This window comes from Squalius cephalus, assembly GCF_949319135.1.
Source record: "Squalius cephalus genome assembly, chromosome: 5".
Taxonomy (NCBI): domain Eukaryota; kingdom Metazoa; phylum Chordata; class Actinopteri; order Cypriniformes; family Leuciscidae; genus Squalius; species Squalius cephalus.
In genome coordinates, this window is record NC_137126.1 from 45,887,616 (window position 1) to 45,908,067 (window position 20,452).

Below are 20,452 nucleotides of genomic sequence, written 5' to 3' on the forward strand. Positions count from 1 at the left end.
TCAAGCTGACTAGCTGAACACTTTACTGTATCTTTACCAGTTAATAGACAAGCTACTTCCTTGAAAATAAATAAACCATAATGAAATGAGCCTTCACAATAGATAATGCTTTACAGTGAACTCTGTTAGAGAGTTATATGTGTCAATTTATCTGTTCAATAAAACCTTACTCTCCTGTTGAGTAATAAAAACACCATCTCTGTGTTGTTTTTACAACATTACAAATCCTTCAGTTCTCATCTCCGAAAAGCCAAGCCAATGTTTATTCTCGTTTTATTACTCTTTTTTTCCAACAGACTCTCCTCTGTTCGGCGTTTGTTTAAAACGGTAGATACACCTGAGGTTGGAGATTTAGCAGCTCCATGTAAAAACATTCTGACATCTATCCTCTGCCACTCTCACACCAGACACACGTCAAAGTAGCCGGAGCAACTTTACTCCATTTACGGATATGACGAGACTTTTGTCCAATTTCTCACGAAGACCATCCCGACAGGTCTAAAATATGAACAATAATAACAGGCTTGCCATAGTGAATCAGGGTACGACAAAAGGATTGATGATGCATGACTCATTATTTAAATTTTGTTCAGCAAGGATGCATTAAATTTATCAAAAATGACTGCAAACACTTTTGCAAACTTTTGAATGGTAATGTGTGTGATATGTTGACCAGTCCTGTAAAGTCATTGTCGTTCATTTCAAGTCAATTTTTTTATTTATTACAAATTCATTCAAACAACAATTGCATTTACAATCAATTATCATTGGTTTGAGGAAGCAGATGCTCTTGTTCATATTGTGATAACTTTTATTTCTGCAACTGTCCTGAAATTCTGCAAGTGAGTGGAAAAATGCATGAATTTTCATTCATTATTTTCTCTTTAAAGCTGCAGTTAGACTCAAACCAGTTTTTCTGCCCTACAGACGAGCCGGAAACCATGAAAGTCCTAAGCCCATTACTAAACTTACATACATTTGTACACATATTCACACACACACTCACTTGTTCTTCATCAGACCTCATATTGCTCCCATTTCCTTTCCTTTGAAATTTCTTCCTTACACTTCTTGATTTCAGATGTGTTTATTGTGTGTGTGTTGATGTAAGTGTCCGCTGTTGTACTCGAGGGCACGGCGTACATCTGTTCTGTAACTGATCTAAATCAAAGACTTACACACCACATTTTCTCAAGTGCATTAATGAGAAAACCCAAGAAGCTTTTACAATCGCACACGACGGCTAAAAAACAACACTAAAAACACGTGTTTGCGAGTTAATTATTTGTTTCCACCTCCAAACTGGCTTTTGCTTTACTTATCCGAGATTGTGGTTTTCGTGGATAACGGCATCCATGTTGTCTTTAGCCGTTTTTTGGGTGCTGTTGTGCTGTAATTGCTCTCAGATGCTCCTTGTGTTTTATTTCTGTTTACTCTCCAGTGGAAACAGAAGTTATGACAGGAATCAAAGAACGTGGCGGGCTTTTGTGCTATTGCGGCCTCAAACCAGCGATGCTGCATATTTATAACACATGTTTTTGACCAGGTTCTTGTCTTTTCGCCACATAAATGTTTTTCTCGGGTGCATTTCAACGATGTGCACTAGAAAGAGCGCCGCTTTCATGCAGGGTTGTGGCAAAACAATGATGGATAAATGTAGTCTCAGAGTGTCTCGTATAAAAGGCAGCTGAGCACGAAAGCATGTGTCTGCCATCTGCAGGGTTTCTGTTTATATAAGATTATCTTATTAAAGAGCTGGTCATGTGATGATTGAAGACCACTTGAGTGGATTGAGATTGAAAGCGGACTGCGGTCTACAGTTGCACGAGTTTGCAACCCTGCTGTAATGTCACGCTTGACTTGCACATCAGGCTGGGATTTCAGAGTTATCTTTTCTTTAATTCTGTTTGAATTGGCCCGACCGCACCGGCCTCAGGTTCGCAGGGCGTCCGTTGTGATTTACGCATTCACCACTTAAACTGGATTTGTTGCACTAAACATGAACTTTTGTCCCATTTCAGAGCTGAGTTGTTTACTGTTGAAAGCTCAGCTGTCTTTGAAGTAAATCTCTTCATGACTTCTTTTACTGTCAGATACTCTCTTTGTTTCCTAAAGCTTCCACAGTGAAACTTTACCAAGTTCAAAAGTGCAGCTTATGTCTGTTTCAGTCACTTTTATTTGAATTCTGATTTGCACATACACTGCCATTCAAAGGTTTGGTGTTAGATTTGAAAAGAATTGAATATTTTTATTCAGCAAGGATGCATTTAATAGATCAAAAGTGACAGTAAAGACATGTATAATGTCTGTTTCATTCATTTTAGATGAATGCTGTTCTTTTGAACAGTATGTTCATCAAAGATTCCTGAAAAATGTATCACCGTTTCCTCAGAAATATTATGAACTGTTTCTAACATTGATATTAAGAAATGTTTCTTGAGCATGAAATCAGCATATCAGAATGATTTCTGAAGGATCATGTGACACTGAAGACTGGAGTAATCAGCTTTGCATCACAGGAATAAATTACATTTTAAAATATATTAAAATAAAAAATTGTATTTCAAATTCACAAAATTACTGTTTCACTGCATGAGGGACATTTCAAAAATATTAAACCCCAAACTGTTGAACAGAAGTGTATGTTGGCCTGAAGTTTCTTTAATTACTAAGTAAGATGACATTCTAAGTCAAAGTCATTGAAATAGAAAGCAGTTATTTTAAATAAAAAAATAAAAAAATGTTATAATAGCATAAGAGACTTCTTTCAAAAACTTAAAACAAATCTTAATTTTTTAGACACTTTTGACTGGTAGTGCATTTGAAAGGGCAACTCCAAATCAATCAATTTATTGAATAATATGACTATGCATAACGCAGATGATGTTAATAAGATGATTTGAAGGTGTGTAGTTTTACTAGCAGCACAGAATAGCAGTCTGTTTGTCTGAGCATCTCAACTGCGGCAGGAATAACAACCGTGTAGTCAGAAGTCTCCATCTTGCACTTGAAAGCTTCTCTATGTGTCACTATGTTGTTTTGACCATTAGCTGTGTGTCTTTTCAGCTGACGGATGGAGGAAAGGCTGCGAAAGCGGGAGTCGCTGTGCGAGATCTGGTCCTGTCCATTGATGGCATCAGCACTGAAGGCATGAACCACCTTGAGGCTCAGAATAAGATTAAAGCCAGCACAGACAAGCTCATCCTCTCTTTACAGAAGTAAGAATATGCATGCACTGCTTTGGTAATTGGCTAAATAAATAAATAAATAAATAAATAAATAAATAATAATAATATAAAATATAAAATAATAAATATTATGCTAAAAATGACATGCATTTTGAACACAAAGATATAGGAAATAGTACTTGTTCAAAATAATAAAAATTTGTATAGAAGTCTATATTCTGAATAATATACAAGGATACACTCACTCTTATTCTGCAGTACGTATATTGGCACAGATACAAATTATATGTATGCACAGAATACACACACAAACTACTACCTTTGCCAAAATGTGCAGTACACTGTATAACAATGCCTGGAATAATGTATCCCACAATGCAGTGTGCTTGCCTTGAACTTCCATTATGACTACAGAGAAGTAATTGTTATTTATTATTAATTGAATTCCACTCACTGAATTTAAAATGAGATCATGTGACAAAAATAGAGCATTCTACTTTTTGAAATCTTTAATATTTATTTATTTTCGATTAACTAGGTTTTATTTATTATATATTTTATGCATTTATAATAAATTAACATATCTTGTGACAAATTAGAGCATTCTACTGTTTGGAATGTTTATTTTGGAATAATGCCTTCTGTTCCACTTTCTATTTTTTAATATACTTTTTTAAAAAAATTTTTTTATTACCTGTCAAGCTGCAAACATGACAAAAACGACCATAAATATGATCCCTATAATATTCCAAGACATTTGATAGCTTTGTGTGAGGCCACTGAAAATCTTACCTTCACACAAATTTAAAGAAAAAAAAAAAGTAAAAAATGAAACCATCTATATATATATATATATATATATATATATATATATATATATATATATATATATATATATATACAATACTTTGTTTTAGTTTTACATGTATTCGTCATGACTTGATAAATAAGTGAAGGCTAAGCCCTAATGAAAGATAAAACATTCAGACTTGCATCACAACAGTGTATTTGAGCCGTGTCGGGTTGGAAGCGTATGCTAACTCAGCTCTCAGACCCAGTGTTGTCACGTTGCAGAATCGCAAACACTCACAATCTATCGTAAATGCAGAGAACTAGTGGAGCACAGTTGTCCAAACTTTTGAATGGTATGTGTTTTGGGACCAGAATAAGTGTGTGTTTTGTTTGCATGTGTCTGTGCCAGCTTCCTGTTTCCCTGTTTTGTCCACTAATGGAAAATTTTGTCTCACTGTCAAGCCATGGGAAACACACACGCACATGCGGACACATAACAGACAGACTCAGTGTGCCCAGTGGTGACAGAAAAACGCTCATGGATTGGTCTAGTGGAAGTGAAAACAGAGAGAGAGAGAGACTGGCAGTGATGGACAGATAAATGAGCTGTGTCAAATGAATATGGGAGAAAAAAAGGCCAGATACAGGCCTAAATGTAAGATTTGAATTGCTTATAATATTTCCATTCATTTGGATTACACAGTTTTAACATAAACAAACTAATAAACTTAATGTGATGCATATTTGGCAGTCAAACATAATTTAACCGGCAAGAAACGAATAAGATTTCCATAATAGTACTAATAAACTGAATGCGTTTTAAATGCACAATAACCAAGTTTAGATATGTATTATCATAAATAAATACAATTGATTTCAGTCTCATACATTTTAACTAACTGAATATTACTTGTTCCACAGCTAGCCATTTTTCACAAGGAACAGATTTATGCTGATTCTAAGCAATTTGAATAAACGGATTTTAAAACTATGATTATTTAAAGAGGTCATATTATGCCCTTTTACTAAGTCTTTATATTGTTTTTAGCTCTACTTGAATAGGTTTTTATGCTTGAATGTTCAAAAAACATATTCTTTTCCCCATATCTGCCATTGTTGCAGCTCCTCTCTTCCCAGTCTGTCAGAAACTCTCTGTTTAGTTCCTGTCTTTATGAAGCCCCTCCTTCTGAAAAGTGTGCTCTGATTGGTCAGCTGGACCAGTGTGTTGTGATTGGTCAACCGCTTTGAGCATATTTGGGAAATGTCCCGCCCCTCACCATAAACGCAAACACTACTAACACAACTCAGTCAGGTCCTGCCCCTTTAATTTGCATATGCCTTGGGTGGGAATTATTTAAATGAGGAATATTGTTACATGTTCATTCCTGGAAGAAAACTCGAGACTACAACAGAGGCGCTTCAGGGAGTTCAGAAACAGTGACACTGATATAAGTACTGCCACTGGAATGACTTTGTAACTTTGAAAACCTTTTTAACGTTCAAACATGTAAAACAGCATAATTCGTCCTCTTTACATAAAAGAAAATAGATGCAAATAATTCATAACAAATATGCTATGCTTTAATTAGTGCAGAAAATCGTACCTGTTTAATTTATGTATGACTGACAAATATGCATTAGGTTTATAATGTTAAAACTGTGTAATCCAGATATTTTTTTTTACAATTAAAATAAATGTTGGCCTAAATATGTAAGACAATTGACTTCATCTCACCCATATTCAAATACAGTGTTGTTTAGATAGCGATGGTAATCACATTCTCTTAGTTTTACTGGGGCTTAGTATTAATAGAACTATACCAGCATCAGCACCATCTGAAACCAGCAGTGTGTGTGTGTGTGTGTGTGTGTGTGTACATACTTATTGAAGTGTGATATGCAGACCTTCATGGTTTATCTGCTGTACACACATCTCTATGCAAGTATGTGAAAGCAAACACTTCTATCATGAGCTTCATGCATTGTGACTTTCTGAAATGTGTCAATTCAATAATGTTGCAATCTCAGTCTTCTTCTAGTCAGTTTTTGCTTTCAGGTCAACCGTTTTCATTTGAGAAGGACCGTGCCGAGCAATTTGGATCTTATAAACATGTTTATAGCAGCTACCAACGACATTGCCCACTTAACTAATTGCAGTACATTTACAATTATGCAATTAACAGGCGCTTTTATCCACTACAAAAGGATACTTACAAAAATCGAAGAGCAAAAGCTATTTGTCAAAGAGCCAACAATATTCATAATATACAATGCCAGGTTTATTAGTTTACACAAGAACTTTGTGTACTTGCATTGAGTATGTTTCTGGAAGTACCAAACCTCATTAATCAAGGGGGCGATAGAGTTTCCATCAGATGTCCAGATCAGGTCGCTGCTATGAAGTTGTTGGCATAATGTCTCTTCAAACTGTTTCTCTGTCATGACAGTATAGTCGAGCTGAAAGAGGAAACTGACTGTAGAAGAAGACTTTCATTAGAAGCCTCTTGCAACAACACTGAAAATTCAAGAAACACTTTTGTTGCACTCTGAAATATTCGAGAATACAGTCATGCTCAAAATCTAGCTTACATAGATTGAAGTGTTTGCAAAGAGTCCAGCTGTTCAACAACAGTTGTGTATTCTTTCTGACCGTATATTCTTTTGAAGCACCATAAATTGCAAATATTGAAAATGTTTTGCATGAAATAGACTAATATATTTTCAGTTTTCTGCACATCGGTAATGCACTTTAGCCTGGGTTACCAGGTTATGTTGCAGTTTAAGGTTTAGTTTTACCTCTTATTATTCGTAATTACAGCAGACTGCAGGTAATGAGTGATTTTATTCATTAAATTGCTTCTGTGTAAATCGGAAACTGCAGAGAATTAAACATTTTTGAGCAAGACACTCAAAAACCAGACATTTGTACGGTTGTGTGTGTGTGTGTGTCTGTGAGCCTTGTTTTTAGTGCTAATGGAGGACACTTGAGTTTTATTGGAGAGTTATGTGGAGATGCCAAACTCGGCTTTAGCTGCAGTTATTGGGTAGAGATTTTGAGTTTTACAGGCTTTCTGTTGATTCTCATATATGACAGTAGATTACACAGAGAGAACGAGAGGCTCCATGTTAATTAAAAGCACATGCAGTGAATTATTTTATTGATTTCTTTTGGTTTGTGTTCCCAGTGTCACTGCTGTACTTCATCTCACTTACCATCAGATCAACTCACACAGATGGTCATATCTTGTCCATTTATATTTATATTTATATTTATATTAATGTTAATTTCATTCATTCATTCATTCATTCATTCATTCATTCATTCATTCATTCATTCATTCATTCATTCATTCATTCATTCATTCATTCATTCATTCATTCATTCATTCATTCATTCATTCATTCATTCATTCATTCATTCATTCATTCAACACGAAGTCCATTTATTTATTCATATTTATTTATTCACCATAAAGTCCATTTTATGTTTATTATCCCCTGAAGACCATTGTTAATTTCCTACGGTTATTTATTTATTTTCCCCTTTAGTCCATTTACAGTTTTAATTTCTTAAGGTTTCTTACACCAAAACAGTTGTGGTCTAGTTTTAGATGACAGTTTCCACCTTCTTTCTGACCCATAGAATTAAATTAAATTGTTTAAACTGAATTTGTATCTTAATATAAAGATTATTAGAGCCCCATTGCAAATATATTCTTATAAGCTTAAACTGTTATTTTGTTTTAATGATGCTTTCACTTATTGTTTTATTGTGTATAAATATGAAATACATTTAGCATGATATGCATATGAGCTCAGGTGTAATGTATGCACTATAATATTAGATACAGTATTTGAGGAGAGATGGGCCTCTAGTTAAAAAAAATGGGAGAACTCATTGTGGTTTTATTTATTATAGTCCATGCATAATATATAATGCTATTGTTGGTTTGATGTTTTTGAAATGTAATTTTTTACAACCAGTTTTTGCTGGACTTGTAACCAAGATGACAACAAGTGGACTGACTTTTCCTCGCTGACGTGTGTTGTGTTTAGAGGATGTTTATGTTGGCCTTTCTGAGACACTGCAGGCTTCTGTTTCGAAATTAATGAACTAAAATGAGTTTATATACACTGAAATAACAAAGAAGGCACTTGGGGAAAAGTAATTGTCTTGTTTTTTGCCCTTGAACGCCCTCTCTCAACAGCTTGAATCATGTAAACTAAGCTAAACAACCAATCTTGTCAGCTTCATGAAAACCTATAATTCTTCATTCTCTTATATGCATGTGTTCTTGATTCTGTGCGTGTGTTGTTTATGCATCTGTCTGTTTTTGTGTTTTGGTCCAGGTTTGACGTTTTGTTAGGCCACATCCACAACACACAAATGATCCTCACTGGTTCTGAATGCTTAAACACACACATGAGTGCCAGATCCTAATCAGAGCTCGGATTAAACTGACCACACAACTTCTTAGGCACAGAATACGTCAAACATGCTGTCAGATTCAACCATTTACCGCAGGGTTGAATGCAGGTTACTTGATTACATGGGTATGTGGGAGGTGTTTTGCTGACCGATTGGAGCTTGATTTAATTAAACCATTTAAACTCCATCCCAATCCACTTTTGAATAACCTCAGGACATAACAAACCCTGACATGGGTTCATATCCCGAGAGATAGAGGAAAAATAGCTAATCTGGTCTGCTAACAGTCTTTATTATATTAATGTCTTTCCTTTTTTGACTTAATTTTTGCTCTTAATGTCTGTAACTCATTGGTCTTTTGCACTTATCTCTGAACTCTCTCTGTGAGTGTATTCTGAGCACTCAACTGTCTGAGGACTGAAAAGCGTAAGCTGCAGCTCGTCTCACACACTGTCCTGCACTGAGCACATCCCTGAATGTGTGTGTTGGCGTTCACAGGATATCACAGCTGGATAAAATCCCATTTTCCATTAGCGAGATACAGCAGGATAAAAATCAACATTTGGAAGAGAGTTCAAAGCATAATTAAATTCCCACCAACATTTTGTAATATTGCATGGTTTTGTACTTTTGAAAAGAATTTAATAATTACCCTCCTTCATGTCCTCTTGCTCTCTTGATTGAAAACTGATATATTCATTTCCGATTTAAACATTGCATCTTAAAGGATTAGATCACCCAGAAATTAATATTCTGTCATTTTTAGCCTCATGTCGTTCCAAACCTGTATGGCTTTTTTCTGTGGAACACAACTTAAGTAGGATGTATAATGCCCAAGTTGCTCTTTTCCAAGTGACAAAATGACAAAAAGGTTGGAAAAAAAAAGAGTACACAATATTAATTTTGGATTAACGTTCCCATTAAAGCTGATGTGAGTGATTTCTGCACTTCTAGTGTCATCACATGGTATTGCAATCTCACACAGGTGTCCCGAACACTCTGCCATTGGTCCATTTTTTAGTAAATACGGCTCTTGAGTTGAGCTATATGGAGAAATTTATATGTTCTTTAGATCAGTGTATTGGTGTATTGGGTTATTTAACCCTGTAAAGTCTGTCATGTCAAATAATAGCAAAAAATAAATAAATAATCAAATTTTTTCAAATGGAACATTTTATTGAAACTTTAGACTAAATCTAAAAAAAAATCTAAAAATACGTTTGGTCTAAAAATACAAGCCTTTTTATTTTTCTCCCTGTTTAATCTCGTTGTCTAGGAGAACCAGTTGAGATAATACAGATCTGATTTGTGATGTTTTGTTCCTGTGGGTTGTTTTTAACAAGTCTTTCTCAAGCAGACACACACATTCACACACTGTAGCAGAATGCAAGAGTTTTAGTTATTAATGAAGGAAAATCAGTGAGTCATGCGTCAGACTGCAGCCTCAGGGTGTGAGATATAAATGAGATGTCAAACAGATGCTCTGAGAGAGTGTGAGATGATGATTTGTGCTACAGACATAAATGTATGGGAATGTACAGTAAGTGATCAGAAAAAAGAAATACACTTAGTGGATGATCAAGTAGGTGAAAAAATCCCACCAGTGAGCAACCATCCAGAACACCATAGTGAATAGAAAATACAGAAGAAATGAGTGTTTTTCTGATTTTATGAACTTCTCAGGACATATTTTTAGAAATGGTTGTTAAGATGTGCACTTGTGTACTTGTATTCCAGCTAACAAAATATGTTCTAACAGAATGTTTTACTGTATAAATGAACATGTGAGATAATTTATTTAATAACTTCGCTTCATACCACATCATTTAGGCTCGGTATCAGGAAGCTCTGAGGGAATTTTTCAAACAAAGAAGCAAAGACTCAGAAGTGCCTGTATCTACTCTGGAAATGATTGCTGTGTCTTAATGAGACATACTTTGATCACTCTCTTTATAATCAACTGGGCTTTCAACACTAGAAGCCCCCGGCTTACATATTTAAGTAACTTCTGGCAGTTAGACCAACTTTCAAAAATGTTTCAATGTTTATGAAAGAAGTCTCACCAAATTGTGTATTATTATTACAGTTTTAAATAACTCTTTTCTATTTGAATATATTGTAAAATGCAATTTACTCCTGTGATCAAAGCTGAATTTTCAGCATCATTACTCCAGTCTTCAGTGTCACATGATCCTTCAGAAATCATTCTGATATGCTGATTTGCTGCTCAACTTCTATTATTATCAATGTTGAAAACAGTTGAACTGCAGTTGATGAATAGAAAGTTCAGAAGGACAGCATTTGTTGTATCAGCTGTAACATTATTAATGTCTTCACTGTCAAGTATAAATCTTACTGACCCAAACTTTTGAATGGTAGTATATCTCATTATGTTCTAAAAAAAAGGCTATTTGAATTTGCTTATTTAAAGATATTGGCACCTTAAAATAGTCTATTTTATAAATATTTGTACCTTTGCTGGGAAGGACATTAAGAGACTGTCTGTCTTCAAATTTGATTAGTTGACTACTACTAAGTTTGTTAAAATAACTACTTCATAAGTTCCAATTAATGCATTTAAAACAAAGGATTCAGTTAAGTAACATGGATTAAACCAGAGTAGTTTGTCTCTTTCTCTCTCTGACGGTGTTCTGGCAGTCTTCTGTGTCCTGTGGATCTATAATGAGTGTACTGAGAACAGATTGTTAGCTCATAACTGCAGCAGTGTGACCACTCATGTTCATCTGACCGGATCAACAGTGCTAAACCTGACCCGACCCGCTGGATCTCACTTTAAAGACCTCTGTGGAGCGATGAAGTCACGTGTGCGTGTGTGTGTGTGTGTGTGTGTGTGTTTACATAGAAACAAAGATGCAAAGAGTCCACATATAGGAGCAAGTGCTTGCATCTCCTGTTATATAATACACTCTTCAAGATGTGTGTGGTTATATTTTATGGACAAAATTGTATCTAGAAGCTAAATCTGATGAAACCTCCCTTTGGGAGCATCCTTAAAGGTTAAAATGATTCAGAAATAAATTAAAAGAAAAAAACTTAAGAGATGTGTGAGATTGTTCTAGAAGGTCTCGAGTTCATATTCTCAGAGATGGTAACTGATACTCAATCGCTCCGCCAGCCTCACACACAGACACACACAGCAGTATCGCTTGCTGTCAAACTATAGTTTTAGTTTAATAACACACCACATAATGCAAGTTTCAAACCAAACCTGACCTGGTTTCTTTTAATTGACGCAAAACTAATTCTGTTCTCCCCTGCAGGCAAAATATAAATACAGGCCTATGATTTTATTGCAAACCACAATTCGACGTTCCTTATGTAATGCCACTGCCAGCACTAGATGTGGTCACAGCAGAGTCATTAATGTTTTTGTCCGTTGTTTGTATTCCAACAGAGCTTCCAGTCTTCCAAAACCAGATGTGGCACCAAAGGTATGAGATTTACACACACATAAAGCCAGCGAGAGCGCACAACTGGAGTATTGTGAATGGATTGTTTGTGTGTATGTCATTATACCCCTCTAAGACAGACACACAGCTCTATATATATATATGCATGAGTTTTAGTTTTGCATGTTTATAGCAAGAGTGCGTAGTCTTGTATCGGTTGTGTTCAGAATAGAAAACTAGTACACTGCATACTGGACATTTAAAAATGCATACTACCTATTTTTCTAGGATATTTTTCAAATATTATATGAAACAGTAATTATATGCAACTTGCAGTGTGCTATACTGGTGTCACATGATGCATGCTTCTCATTACACTGCATGTTTCATTTGGAAAGTTGCTGTCTATTTATAATCTCTGACAGATAAGGTTATTTGCATTTATGCATTGCATTAATATGTATGCATTCGTCAGATGCTTTTATCTAAACTGACATGCATTGCAATCAAGCTGTACATTTGTATCAGTTCATGCATTTCCTGGGAATCAAACCCATGTCATTTGGTGTTGTAAGCACTATGCTCTACTGTGTGAAGTACAGGAATGCATTATTTGTCATTTTTAATCCAGTTTTAGGTTAAAATGCCTTAACTATTGGCTCATCAAAATAATGATTCAAGATGGAGATGTTAAAAATTTGAATGGTTAATGATGCTTATTGTAAATAGTCAAGTCTAATTTATTTCAATATACAGTACACACTGCATACCGCTTTAAGAAATCACATCAGAATGGCATGCTATAGTACCATGCTACTTATTTTATTTCTTCATTATAAAGTGTGTATACTATAAAAATATGCATTTTTAGTTTTCTTGGCCAAATCACCTCAGTAATCCTTACTGTTGGTTCATGTCAGCTATAAATGTCTGAAAATAAATTAATTTCTGGTGCTTTTTCACTGCAATCATGTGACAGCAATATCATTGCATAATACATGTACCTTCTGTTTCACATACTATTTTTTAAACAGTATATACTGTGCAGTATTCAGTAAGTAGTCAGCTAGTATTCCATTCTGAACATCTTGCTACACACTAGGTTTTCAGCGGTGTGATAGCATCTGTTCGAATAACCCATTCGTTGTTGTGTGCTATCTGTTGATTTGTTGCATTACTGTTGTCGTTATGTTTGAGTCCTGCATGTGCTTACGTTTAGGATGTTTCTGTGGAAATCATCAAACCCGTTCCCATGACAACCTGCATTCCATCTTCCTCTGACATCACAAACTCCACCCACATCACTTCATCCTCCAATAGGGGCGCTCGTCCGTTTGGAGGGGCGGGGTCACCACACGTAGCCTCCATTCCCTCCGCCGCATCTGCTTTTGCACTCGCCTCCTCAGCTCAAAGCCCTAATCCACTGGCTCCGCCTACACCTACTGATGGCTCACCAAATCATATACCGTCGGTGCCCCGCCCTTCGGTGTATAACACACCCATCTATCTCTACTCCAATGAGAATGCCTGTGAAGTTGCCATGGGCCAGAGGCGGGGCCTGCTGGAAAGCCAGGGTGAGAGCTCTCAGCTGAATGGGTAAGAGTTTGATTGACAGTTTGATGCCCCACCCACCCTATCAACTTATGCTGCCTTCATGTGCTATCGGAAATGTCCTACTTTCCACTATTGAAGTTGAAATTACGAGCTTGTCGCATTAAAGTGCTTTGTTGTTGGATTGAACATGAATCATGAAGGACACCAGGTTTATTCCTGCCTATTTATTGGGAAAATCATATTAAAATCAAAGTGATATTTAGCGGTATTCATTGACAACCAAATAAACAGTCACCGTGCTATCTAGATAGTCAGCTTGTTGATGATTCTGGAATTTCATTCAAAAACAGGGATTTTCGCTGTATAAAACATACAATACGCTTCATGTAAATATGCACTACTTTAACAAGACAAAGCAATGTAGCTGTTGTGGAAAAATAATAAAAAATACCAGTCACAACACAAGCGTTCTTCCCTCCGCCAACTCTGGAACTTGGGCATCAAAACTATCCCCGAACTTCCCAGTGGTAAACATGACTTGAGAGGGCATTCATGTCCACTTTTTAACTATAGGAAACTCATATTTACGATAATTCCGAAAGCATGTGAAGGCAGCAATAGAGCTCAGAAGTAACCGACTTTTCAGAGGTCTGGGTTCTGAAAGTTTTTCTAATTTCCAATTAATTTTCTCCATAGACATTTCAGAAAATACACAACCTACCAGCTCAGAGATGAATCACAACATTACAGCATTCGATTTGAAGGAAAAACTAATTGTTATATAGAAGACAAAGGGGCAAGACTGCGTACTTGCAGGTTTGCTGGGTCTCTCAGGCTGGTCTGTTGGCTGGTTTTAGGGAGGATTTGGGCATTTTTAAGCCGGTCAGACTGGGAGACCACCTGGTTCGTCTTTCTAAACTAGCTGAGTACCAGGGTTGTTATAGTTAACTAAAACCATAAAATAAGTTAAATAAAATAAACATATTTTATTTCAGCGAGTTGGCAAAGAAACATTTCTCATTTTCATTACTTGATGTACTAAAATAACTAAAACTGAAATGAAATGAAAATTTATTTTAAAAAAAGCTTTAAAATTAAAATGAAAACAGAAAATAAAAAAAAACTATAATTATAACATTACAAGTTACAATACAAATATTTATATCTTAAATTCTTCACTTTCAAATGTTCAAACCCTCAAGCTTTTTACATTTTAACTCCTCCACGTTTTATTTTGGTGTAATATTACTTTAACTTCTGTACACAAAAATGTTGGAAAATATGCTAATGTGAATGTAAATAAAGTAAAGAGCACATTACACTCCCAAACGCACATTAAAGTCGAGTTTGTGAGAAGCAGCATTTACTGTGAACTAGACTGCTCTGAAAACAAGCGATTATAAGCTGTGAGCGTGTAAATAAACACAGCAGCACTCTTCATTCTGAAACACACAGCGCATCAGACTATGCATTTCATTTATGAAATCACAGCTTTTTATTTGGTAATCATGTTTTGATATTTGATTAGATTAGATCAGTTTTATTTGATTAATTGTGCAGCACCATTTGCTCATTTTAATGATACGTTCAATTTAGCTTTTTCATAAACTCACAAATCCTCGTTTGGGAAAACCCTGCTGTAATGCAACAAAATGTACACATTACCTAGCAATTAAATGGAATGTTTGGAATCAGAATGTTTTTAAATTATTTAAACCATATTCTACATCCCTTAATCCTATAGGATTATATTATTATATTATTGGGTATACCCAATTCCTAAACTTAACAACTACCTTACTGACTGTTAATATAAGCAGTAATTAGGAGTTTTTTGAAGCAAAAGTCGTATTTAACAGTTAATAGTGAGAATTGGACCCTAATCTAAAGTTACATTTTTAACAACTTTGGAACTCATGGTTGGTCTATCTGAAAGGTTCATATATTGGCGTTAAAAATCAGTTTCACTGCAGAGATTTCGAAAGCCATTTCTGCTTCCGTAACTCACTTTTGAGCTCCATCGTCGCTGTTGATTTCCAGATGCCAAAATGATGCCAAAAATATATTCAAAAATTTAATATGAAAGTGTGTTTAGTTGGTTTCCATGATGTACCTCTCCGCATTTTTTGTAATGTGGTTTAGCTTGGTTGGATTAGACCACCAGTACACGACAGCTGAGGTTTGAATACTTGGATGAACTACATGCCACATCATATTCATTTATCAGAAGTCAAGCCAACATTTAAACCCAACCAAAAGTAGAAATATTTCCATGCTTCCTCATTTTTGTAATTTTTCTTATTTGTTTAATATATTTTTGGGGGGTCTTTGGATCACTAAATGATATTCCAGAATGTTGTTTCATGGCCTGAAGACTCTGGCAGCATCTCTCTGTATCTCTTTTCGTTCAGTGACGTATGTGAGATTTTGTTCGTTTATGAGTGGTTGTCAGTGGCTCTGATGTACGTGTGTATATTTAGATCTACGTAATGGTATCCGTGAATCAGGGCTCTCCCTTGGATAATGTCACAGGGGAAGCTCAGATGTATTTTGAGTGTGCGCAAACCTCCCTTCTGGGTTTCACATTTTAATGATGATTTTAAAGTGTCTGATTGACATTATTACGCAGATGAACTACGTGTCTAATTACACGTGCTGATGCACACACATATTCTGAGATACACACACACACGCACGTCTCATCAGATCAGTGTGTTTGTTGTGATGCATTTTGTTTGTTTCTGTGTACTAATATGTTTAATAGTATAATATCAGCCTTTTACCAGCGCAGATTATAGTTTAATCACCCAATAAACTTATTCTGCTTCTCGTTAAGTGCTTAGAATGGCATACTATTTTTTGCAATATGCAGTATGTGTACATAATATGCATGGGACATTGTAATAGGCTGACCTATTACAAGTGCCAAAATATGCAGTATATACTGTATAGTATGCTTGTATTTCATTCTGACCATTTGAGAGCATTATATTCACTAGATAAAAAGGAGAGAAAGAGTAAAATATTAGAGACGTGGGAGAGAAAACTGATGAAAACCAAATGCTTCTCGTCATAGTGTGCACTCCTCTAATGGTTTCTCCTCCCTCTCTTGTAAACTCTGATAAATCCTCCTCATTATCCTCATACAGCTGTACATTAAAGAGTCAAATCAGTGCCAAGCCTGTGTCTGTGATTTTTATAGGCAACTGTTGAGAAAACATATTCCTCCTTAATGCAACCCTGTGTGTACCTGGTTCTGGATACTGTACTTAGTTTGAATGGAAATAATTCTTCTGGATTGAGTTTGTCTTGCTTTTTGTCGACCGATATGGTGTTTTTAATGGCTGATGCTGATATCAATATCTTAAGAGCAGGGTGGCATATATATCTGGGATGTAATGTAATTTACAATTGCTTTATTTACACAATATAACTCACAGAATTCATTTGAGAACACAAAATATGCACAATCCATTGACAAAGGTGTAGATTTTGAGAACTGGTCTGGCCAATATATCGATCTACCACATTTTTACGTTTGTCTACCAAACATTTATATATATAAAAAACTGAAAATGTCATTTTGACTTAAATTTGCGATTAAAATAATAATAAAAAATGTAGTCAAATTGCAATAAAAATATCAAAAGTTTAAAAAGTAATTTTAAAATATTATTTTATTCAAATATTCATATTTTATATGTAAATATTATTATTTACCTAAATATTCTATATTGTTCTGGAAATCTTTCTGGTCACTATATAATTACTAGATGTACAGTAAATGCACAGTTAAATTAGCTTGTTGTTGTTTAATAATTCCTGATTTCATTCATTTGTATTTGTGCCTCAGTCATCCACATTTGACAGTTTGATTGTTTTAAATTATATATCTAGTTTGTGTGTGTCTTCAGCTGTTGGTCTGTTTCAGAGGGGTTTAGGAATCAGTGTTTGTTGTGTATATTGAGTTAGTGATGATTGTGTGTTTAATGGTTATTTTCTCCTCTATGTGCTTTTCAGCAGATGACTCCAGCCATAAAGTCAGTACCATATAGATGCTCCTTTCATTGTGTGTGTGTGTGTGTGTGTGTGTTTGTGTGTGTGTGTGTTGCCTAATATGACAGTTTTGTTTTGCATTTAGTTTTTTTCCAGGCAAATCCCCAAATCTATTTGTTTTTTTAATGGCAGCACTTTGCTTTTATTTAAAGTGATGAAACACTAAGACTTATGATTTTCACATGACAGACGAATAAACAAAAAATAAATCAGTCACTAAGCAAATCATTAAAGTTTTACACAATCCCTTACAAAATCTTACTGTGGCATACAGTATGTTGACAAAGTGATGTATCAGATGGTAATACCATGGTATTTTGTAGCACTAAATGATTACCATATTCATGGTATTTGGTAAAGAATACCATTGCAGAATCATGATTGTACCATGTCCAAAAATAAAAAGATAGTATTACCATGGAAATTAATGGCCACCATATTCATGTACCATGGTATTTACAAAAAAAACATAGTAGTATTAGTACTTTTTTATTATTAATGTAGTATCGCTGATTATGTAATAATGACTTTAAAGGTATAGTTTACCCAAAAATGAAAATTCTGTCATTATTTAGCCTCCTGTCTTTCCAAACCCGAAAGATAATTCTGTGCCTCCATTGGCAGCTACACAACTACCAATTTGACGCTTCAAAAAGTTCATTAAGAGATCGTAAAACTAATCCATATGAATTGAGCAGTTTAGTCCAACAGAACAGATTTGAACAGAACAGACTGAACAGATTTGATTAAGACTTTTCTTCACATATAAACATTGATCAGGGAACATAAAAGGAAGCTCAACTGAACTTGGTTGAACCTCATTGGTTCTTGCTGAAGCTCAAATGCTGCAAAACACGAGAATGAACCTCATTGGTTCTTGCAGAAGTTCAAACGTGCTGTGTAACATGAGAATAAACCTCATTGGTTCTTTCTGAAGCTCAAAAGTGCTGCGTAACACGAGAATGAGCCTCATTGGTTCTTGCTGAAGTTCAAACGTGCTGCATAACACGAGAATGAACCTCATTGGTTCTTGCTGAGGCTCAAACGTGCTGCGAAACACGAGAATGAACCTCATTGGTTCTTGCAGAAGCTCAAACGTGCTGCGTAACACGAGAATGAACCTCATTGGTTCTTGCAGAAGTTCAAACGTGCTGTGTAACATGAGAATAAACCTCATTGGTTCTTTCTGAAGCTCAAAAGTGCTGTGTAACATGAGAATAAACCTCATTGGTTCTTGCTGAAGCTCAAATGCTGCAAAACACGAGAATGAACCTCATTGGTTCTTGCTGAAGTTCAAACGTGCTGTGTAACATGAGAATAAACCTCATTGGTTCTTGCTGAAGCTCAAACCTGGGTCAGAGTTAAAAGTGGTAGTTGCATAGGCTGTCAATGAAGGACAGAATTATCCCTGATTTCATTTAAAAATATCTTCTTATGTGTTCAGAAGATGAGCGAAAGTCTAATGGGTTTAGAACGACATGAGGGGGAGTAATTAATGTTTTTAATTAATAATTTTAATTTTGGGGTGAACTATCCCTTTAATGCAGAGCGCACTCAAGCAAAGCAAAGCTGGGTTTGTGTTTCATTGTGTTTCTGTTCTCATTGCATGAGCTTGTTGACGTGAGTTTGATGATATGCATGTCATGTTCCAGCTGAGATGTGTTTTATCGCAGTGGTGGTCTTCAGGTAGTCAGCTTTTTTTACACGCATATCAGTTTGTCAAACACACTGAGTGAGCAATGAAACCTGCCAACACTCTTTCGTCACACACACACACGGTCCACAGCCTGACAGCGTTGATTTATTGACAGCTTATGAATGCTGTACGTGTCAGTACAGACGGGCTTTGGCACGATCAGTATGTACTTGATGTAAAAATGTATTTTGAGAGATTGGATTGACGTAGCTTGTAGATTTCGGACGTCTCACTGAAAGCTCAGGCTTCATAAACCTGTTGCATGTCATTTATTCCACGTGCAGCAGCGCCATCTTCTGGTCTCATGCATTTTTAAACTTTCATTTCCTCAACTACAAAGTTTTCATTTTCTTTGAGGATTTTAGAATTCAAAAGCTCATGTTTCTGTTTAAGATGATGTTCACTTGATTTCAGTTTTTCCAGAACTAAATTAGTGCTTTTTGAATTCAAGTTACCTTACAGGTTTTACTATGGCAACTACACAGGTCAAAATACCATAGTTACAACAGTTACACTACAGTAAAACTGTAGAAATGATCTTGATATAAAAAAATACAGGAGAATTATTGCAAAAGTTTCTTTTTAAGACTTAATTATGAGCCTGTTGCATGTGTTTATTTCCATGTGCATCTACTGGTCGAGTTGTTTCATTTTCTTGGAAGATTTTGAAACTAAAAAACTAATATTTCCGTTTAAAATGATCTAAACCTGATTCAGTCTTAAAATAAGTTTTTAACTAAACGAGTGCTTTTTAAATTCAAGTAACATTACAAAGATTACCTTTGGTAACCACACATTTGGCCAAAATACCATAGTTGTACTTGATATTAATATTAATATGCGATATTAATTTTAAAAGTTTAATTTTAATACTCATTTTAATATTAATCATGAGCCTGTTGCACATGTTTTTTTCCATGTGCAGCAGTGCCATCTACTGATCCTCAACTTGAGTTCATTACTACAGTTACACTACAGTAAAGCTGTGTAAATGTACTTGATATTATTAATTACAGGAACATTTTGAAAGTTTTTTTAAGACTCTACTAATTGTGATTTTACAGTAGACTTGTAACAACGCAGTATTTTGGCAGAAGCTATGGTTATCATACATTTTTGACTATTTGAATCAAATGCCTCCAAAAGCTGTCCGTTATGTGATGACAATTTTTTATTTTATTCTTCATAGTGGTCCTCCAGCTGTGTCTAAGTGAGTACATCTGTCATGTGTGTAAAACTCCTCTGATAGAGAATGATTACAAGGTTTTAACTTTCTTATTCCTTTTCTTATGCCTCCTTCCTCCTTCAGAAAACCTCCAGTTTACAG

The 20,452-nt window shown here is 35.3% G+C and overlaps 1 protein-coding gene across 4 annotated transcripts in view; it reads left to right on the forward strand.

Annotated features, from left to right (window-relative positions):
• pdlim5a (PDZ and LIM domain 5a) overlaps positions 1-20,452 on the forward strand; it is a 54,107-nt gene that overhangs the window by 13,974 nt on the left and 19,681 nt on the right. For 2 of the 4 annotated variants that reach the window (XM_079871152.1, XM_079871153.1), the window contains exons 3-5: positions 3,067-3,218; positions 11,825-11,861; positions 13,039-13,415. In XM_079871152.1, the coding sequence (XP_079727278.1) occupies positions 3,067-3,218; positions 11,825-11,861; positions 13,039-13,415 (566 nt within the window). Of the gene's footprint in view, positions 1-3,066; positions 3,219-11,824; positions 11,862-13,038; positions 13,416-17,393; positions 17,414-20,314; positions 20,336-20,434 lie in introns of all 4 variants that reach the window. The other 2 variants (XM_079871154.1, XM_079871155.1) reach the window with 2 other exon arrangements.